The sequence below is a fragment of the Leucoraja erinacea genome, chromosome 20 (assembly GCF_028641065.1).
Source record: "Leucoraja erinacea ecotype New England chromosome 20, Leri_hhj_1, whole genome shotgun sequence".
Taxonomy (NCBI): Eukaryota; Metazoa; Chordata; class Chondrichthyes; order Rajiformes; family Rajidae; genus Leucoraja; species Leucoraja erinaceus.
Genome location: NC_073396.1, coordinates 15460997 through 15468244, shown reverse-complemented (window position 1 = coordinate 15468244; position 7248 = coordinate 15460997). Strand labels below are relative to the sequence as shown.

General features: G+C 48.0%; 1 protein-coding gene across 1 annotated transcript in view; it reads left to right on the top strand.

The window, feature by feature from the left end:
• Window positions 1-4324: 4324 nt before the first annotated feature.
• micall2a (mical-like 2a) overlaps window positions 4325-7248 on the top strand; it is a 73661-nt gene continuing 70737 nt past the window's right edge. Inside the window, exon 1 of the mRNA XM_055651338.1 lies at window positions 4325-4577. Within this exon, the coding sequence (XP_055507313.1) occupies window positions 4435-4577 (143 nt within the window). The 5' untranslated portion in view covers window positions 4325-4434. The remainder of the gene's footprint in view (window positions 4578-7248) is intronic.

Sequence of the window (7248 nt, the reverse complement as noted above, 5' to 3'; positions counted from 1 at the left end):
CAATACCCTGACTGTTGAAGGCCAATGTACCCTTCTTCACCCTATCTATCTGTGACATCAGCATCAGGGAACAATGTACGTGTACGCCTAGATTCCTCTGCTCCACCACACTCCCCATGACCCTACCATTCAATGTGAGGGTTCCATCAAGCAACACTTCACACTCATCTGCATTAAACTCCATTAGCCATTCCCCAGTCCACTCGCTTTTTGTTGTTCAAGAGCCTGTTGTAATTTTTGATAACCATCTTTACTGTCTACGATACCACTTATTTTGGTGTCATTATATTAATCTTGTCTTACACAGTCTCATCCAAATCGTTAATATAAGCCACAAACAGCAATGGGCCCAGCACCGACCCCTCAGACACACCACTCGTCACGGGCTTCCAGTCTGAAATAAATCCTTCCACTGCTGGCCACTGCTTCCTTCCATGAAGCCAATTCTGTATCCAGTTAGATAGTTCTCTCTGGATCCCATGCAATCTAACCTTCCAGAGAAGCCTACCATGCGGAAACCTATCAAACACCTTGCTGAAGTCCATATAGACAATGGTACACAAAAAAGCTGGAGAAACTCAGCGGGTGCAGCAGCATCTATGGAGCGAAGGAAATAGGCAATGTTTCGGGCCGAAACCCTTCTTCAGACAATATAGACAATGTCTATAATGTCCAAAATAACACTGCTAGAAATAGCTAGACAACATAATATAATATGCAACAGTAGTTAGCCTAAACATAAATGGCTCCTACAAACACTATCCTACACACTAGGGACATTTTACCATTAACAGTACTATATCATCCTACACACCTGTGCATCTTTGGAGTGTGGTGGGAAACCGGGGCACCAGGAGAAAACCCATGCAGTGTCTGGGAGAATGTACAAACTCCGTACAGACAGCACCCATAGTCAGGTTCGAAACAAGGTCTCGGGCGCAGCAAGGCAGTAACTCTACTGCTGTGCCACTGTGCTGTCCTTGCAGCCTTTCTTAAATAGAAGCACAACATTAGTAACTCCAGTCATCCAGCACATTACTCGAGTCTAACAATGATTCATGTATCTCACGTAGGTCTCTCGCAATTTATTCTCTAGTTTCCTCGGATATATCTGATCAGGCTTGGGGGATTTATCTCATTCATATGCCATAGTATGTCCAGTACCTCCTTGACCATAATACGGACTGTCCTCAAGACATCTCCATTAACTGTCCCAAGTTCCCTTGCCGTCATGTTTTTCTCCATGGTAAAAAAGAGAGGAGCTCTGGTAGCAGTTCACCTTATGAATTAAGTGTGGAGATGTTTTTGCAGAAGTACTACAACATGGCATATTCTGGGGGCTGGCTGAGTGAAGAGTTCTCTCTGCCCTGATTTCAAATCCCAGGCCACATACATGTGAACAAAGTGCTTCCATTAAGGTGCTGATGGGTTGCTACACTGCAGGTGACATCCTTCAGTTGATGTGTTAATATCAAATCTAATCCGTATTCACAAGAGCATTCTTTAAATGACTGGGTGATCTTTTGAGAGGGGGATTAGCTGGACATCATCACAATGCGAGTCTCTGTGAAAATTGGCTACTGGAGTTCATTTGTGACAAGTTCAAAAATTATAGGAGCAGAATTAGGCCATTCAGCCCATCAAGCCCACTGGCCAATCACTCGTGGCTGATCTATCTTTCCCTCAAAATCCCATTCTCTTGTCTTCTTTCCATAACCCCTGTCACCTCTACTGAATACATTTTGAATTGAATTGAATACATTTTATTAGCCAAGTATGTATACATACAAGGAATTTGCCTTGGTGCTTTGCTCACAAGTAGCAACACAATATACAGTAAACAATTAAGAATAAAACATTATAATTTAAACATGTGAAGAATGAAATAAAATACCTGAGCAAAAAGGAGGCAACAGATCTATGGTTGTTGAGTAGAGTTACTGCTCATGGAAAAAAAATCTGTTTTTATGCTAATCAAGAATCTATCAATCTCTGCCTTAAAATATCCATTGACACCCTCCACAGCCTTCTGTGGCAAATAATTCCACATATTTACCACCCTCTGACTAAAGAAATTCCTCCTCATCTCCTTTCTAAAGGTGCTTCTGTTTATTCTAAGGTTATGGCCTCTGGTCCTAGACTCCCCCACTAGTGGAGACCTCCACTTCTACTCTCTCCAGACCTTCACAACAGTGACTATGTTTCAAAACTGGTGGAAAGACCCTTTGGAACACCCTGGGATCATGAAAGGTGGAATATAAATGCAAATCCACACACTGTAAATTCCACACCGCAGGGGCGGAAATCGCTATTAAAACATGGGGGGGGGGGGGGGGGGGGGGGGTTAATTTATTGGTGGCCGCAGTTGCACGGAGCTTCGGCCGTGGGCCCTGTGGACGGTAACTTCGGGAGCTGACCTACCTGGTTGGTGACCGGCTCCGATATCTAGCAACAGCAGCTTCGTCCGCCCCGAATCGTGGGGCTTGAATCGGCCCGTTCGTGGGCCTTTCATCGCCCGATGCGGCTTAAAATCAGCTTCAATATCAGGATCTTCGATCGCCTCGACGCAGTAATTTGACCGTGGGTGAAAGGTGCTGGAGTTACTCAATGTGTCATGCAACATCTCTGGAGAACATGGGTAGGTGACGTTTCAGGCCAGGAGTCTTCAGACTATTTGTTGTAGGGGGAGGGAGAGAAAGCTGGAAGAGGTGAGAGAGGAACAACTGGCAGGTGAATACAGTTGAGGGTCCTATGATCAGCAGATGACTGGACAAAGGCCAGACACGGGAAGAGGACAAAAGGCTGTGAGGGAAAGAGATAAGGGGAGTAGAAATGCTAAATGCCAGAGGAAGGGATGTAGGTGGAAGGGGATAAGGGAAGAGCAAAGCGGTATTGTTAGTTAGTTACCTAACATTGGAGAATTAAATGTAGTGTCATTAGGTTGTAAGCTATCCAAGCGGCGCTGTTCCTCCAGTTTACATGTGCCCTCACGTTGGCAGTGGAGGAGGCCAAGGACAGAAAGATTGGTATGGAACACAAAACGCTGGAGTAACTCAGCGGGACAGACAGCAGCATCTCTGGAGAGAAAGAATGAGTGACGTTTTGGGTTGAGATCCTTCTTTAGACTGGACTCGAAACGTCACCCATTCCGTCTCTCCAGAGATGTTGCCTGTCCTGCTGAGTTACTCCAGCGTTTTATGTCTATCTTTGGTTTAAACCAGCATCTGCAGTTCCTTCCCACACAAGATTGGTCAGGGAATGGGAAGGGGATTTAAAATGGTGAGCACCTAGGACGTCCAGATGGCCTCGACGGACCGAGTGCAAGTGTTCAAGAAAGAACTGCAGATGCTGGAAAATCGAAGGTACACAAAAATGCTGGAGAAACTCAGCGGGTGCAGCAGCATCTGTGGAGCGAAGGAAATAGGCAACGTTTCGGGACGAAACGTTGCCTATTTCCTTCGCTCCATAGATGCTGCTGCACCCGTTGAGTTTCTCCAGCATTTTTCAATAGTCAATAGTCTATTTAATGTCATTTTTGTGTACCTTCGACTTTCCACACGGGATTTTGTTCTGCACCTTCATCACTCACAACTCTAGTTTCCCCTCTCCCCTGATTCTCAGTCTGAAGAAGGGTCTCGCCCCGAAACGCCACCTGTTCCTTTTCTCCAGAGATGCTCCAGTTTTTGTGTGACTATGTAACGTATAACACCGGGGTCCTTCGGTGGAAGCGAGAGAAGAGGTATATGGCCAGTTCTTACATCCCCCTGTGGTTACAGGACCTGTACCTGGGGAAAGGGGATGGTTTGGGTGGGAACTGACGAGTGAACCTGATGAATGTGGTTGACAGAATATCCTTGTCCAGAATTATGCAGTGTGTGCGTGCTAATGAACAAAGCGGGGTGGGCTGGGCCACAATAGCGTGGGAGGGGCTGGATACCTCGGGTGGGTGGGCCTGTAGTTATCCAGGGGTGGAGAGAGTTGGGGTTATTTTAGGACGGGATCATTGACCTTTTCTGCCTAATACTATACGTGTGTGGCGGGGTTGGCCAGATACTGGAGTTGTCACCCGCTGCGTGTGGCCATGTGTGTATCACTCACTCAATGACCACTCCGCGCCATTCCCCTGGTAATTTATCTCCCAGCATCCGGGCGGACTCTCTCTCACTCTCTCTTTCACCCTCCTGTCTGTTCCTGAAACTTGTCTCCAAGTATCCGTGCGGCTCCGCTGCTGTCTGTTCGGATACAACCGTCTCGGCGGAGTTTAAGCTGAGCTCTTCTGCCTCAGTGTTTCCAAGTGTTTCATTCCCTCCCTCTCACCAGTCTCCTCCCCTCTCGCTCTCTCTCTCTCACGCACTCGCTGGCTTGCTTTCCCTCTATTCGCTTCTGGATTTCCTGGTTGTTTGATGCCGGTGCTCTCTCGCCCTTGGACTTCCCATGGCCGCGATCAAAGCCTTGCAGCAGTGGTGTAAGAGGCAGTGCGAGGGCTACAGCAATGTGGAGATCACCAACATGACCACGTCGTGGCGGGACGGGCTGGCCTTTTGTGCCATCCTGCACCACTTCAGACCGGACCTCATGTGAGTCAGGAACTAACTAACTAACCCGTCTCTGTCGCGGCTGCAGAGAGAGAGAGGGGGAGAGAGAGGGTCGCTGGCTGCTGTGTCTCTGTGTGGCGGTTGTTGGGTGGGTGGGATGAGAGAGCAAGTCGCCGCTTGTTCGCGAGTGGAAAACTACCCGAGTCCGATCCCTGTGTAACCGGGGATAGACACAAAAAGCTGGAGTAACTCAGCGGGTCAGGCAACATCTCTGGAGAAAAGGAATAGGTGAGGTTTTGGGTCGAAACCCTTCTTCAGACCCTAAACGTCACCCATTCATTCCAGCTTTTTGTGTCTCTCTAAGGTTTAAAACCAGCGTCTTTCACTTCCTTCCTACACACCCAATATAACCAGTAACCGGTTCTGTGTTGTTGCAATTACACCTCGGGTCAAACGTCGGCTCAGTTTACTGAGTCCAAACTCCCAAGGCGACGTTATTTAGGGACCAATGTTCGCTGTTGACTTTGGAGGGGCTGCAGGGGAGCGTCCTGGAGAGTGGAGGATTGAATTTGTCTGTGAGTGTAGACTCGGTATTTCTGTCCCACCTGATGCTAATGGGCTTTGACGGGACGGCCACTCTGACCATGTGAAGATACGGCTACACATTGGCTACCGTGTGTTTGATCTGCGGTACTCGCTACCGGTTCTACAGCGCCAGATGTTCCTGATACAGTACAGAATTTCTTGTTTGAAACGATGATATTTGCGCCAGTTGTGTGGCTAATGACGAACAGCTGCACGAATTTCCCCCGAGGCTCGGCTGCGGAAGTTTCCGAGATTGGGTAATAGCTGGAAAATAGGCATTTAACAACGCTGCATTCTTTCGTCTGAATTAATCAAATCTCCACTTCTCTCCCCCCCCAAATGTCTCTCAAATGCGAGCGTGAAACAAGTAACCAGGCAGAGTCAGTGTTTCACAGGCAGGCGTGAAAGCTGCCTTTGTACCCAGCAGAATCTGACTGATCTCAGTAGCCGGGTCATTGTCAATGTTCCGCTCGGCCGGGACCGTCAGACAATGGGAATACGGGCAAGTCTGTCTACGCTTTTCCAGCTCTCTCTCTCTTTCTCTCTCCCTCCCTCCCCCCCTCCCCCTCCCGAAGAAGGGTGTGGACTCGATGTTTGCCAGAGATGTTGCCTGACCTGCTGAGTTACTCCAGCACTTTGCGTCTATCTCTGGTGTAAACCAGCATCTGCAATTCCTTCTTATAACGATTGAAGAAGGATCCTGACCCGAAACGTCGTCTGTCCTTTTCCCTCCAATGATGCTGCCCGATTCACTGAGTCTCCACACCAATTTGGATTGTTTTTTTGCTCAGGATTCCAGCATCTGCAGCCACGTCTCCAAGACTGGGAAGGGACGTGTAGGCTGGGGGGGGGATGGGGTAGGGGGGGGGGGGGGGGGTGGGAGGGGGGTTGGGGGGGGGGGGGGGGGGGGAAGGGTTGACAGTGAAAGAGCTGGTTTGGATTAAATAGCTTGGGAAGTTGGGAACAGCGGCCCTTGTGTTTGTGTTCCACTGTGGATGCTGAAATATCCAAGGCTGAATGGATAGTATTTGGGCATGAGGAGGAGCTGGAGCGATGGGGCTTGGGCTGATCAGTGGATTGGAGGTACAAATAGATCATCCTGAAAAGATCACCCTGGAATACAGAGTGGACTCTAGGATCTAGAATGAGACTCCAGTGAAGTGCAGAGGGAGTGGTACAGTGTAAGGATGTGCCCTATTTCAGATGTGGCATTAACACGAGGCCCTACTGATGTGAAATCTGTATGATACTATTTGGCCTCTTATTTCTCTAACTTCAAGTAACCCTTGCTTTCCCTCTCTCTCCATCCCTCCCATACCCAAGTCGTACTAGCTTCAAAGATGTCTTGTTGAGTCTCAATGTCTGTGTCGTATTCACCTAATCCACAACAAACAGTGGCCTGTTTCCAGTGGCGGACTGGGTTAAAAATATTGGTTGCCAGGAGACAAAGGGGGCCCACTTCATCATGGGCCCACTTGCCATCGGGCAAGCTGACACCCTGGCCAGTCCGCTGCTGCCTGTTTCCATTATCATTTACTTTATCATTCATTCATTTGTTCAATAGCAGTCTATATCACAGTCTATATCTTTAATTTCCCTTTTCCCTGAGTGTCAGTCTGAAGAAGGATCTCGCCGTCTCTATTCCTTTTCTCCCGAGTTTCCTGTCTGACCCACTGAGTTACTCCAGCTTCTTGTGTCTATCTTTGATACCATTTGTAAGCAGAGCAGTGAGTTCTTTCCCCATTTACTGGCCAATGTTATTCCCCACCTGACATTAATAAAACTGACATCTGGTTGTTATCAGACGTTTTTCAGGGAGCTCACTAAACACAAATTAGCCGCCATCCTCCCTACATTACAGTAGTGTATACACTTGGGAAGTATCCGATTGACTCGTGTGGCATGAGATGTCTCTGAAAGGAACTTGAAGGGTGTCACAGAATTAAAACTTTCTTTTAAGGAGTTGCTTCTGTTTGGAATACCCACGAGAGAAACGGCCACGAGACAGGTCGATGCTGATGTATATCTGTAGGAAGGAACTACAGATGCTGGTTTACACTGAAGATAGACACAGAATGCAGCAACACAGGGGAAAAGGATGGGGTGACGTTTCGGGCCGGATAGATAA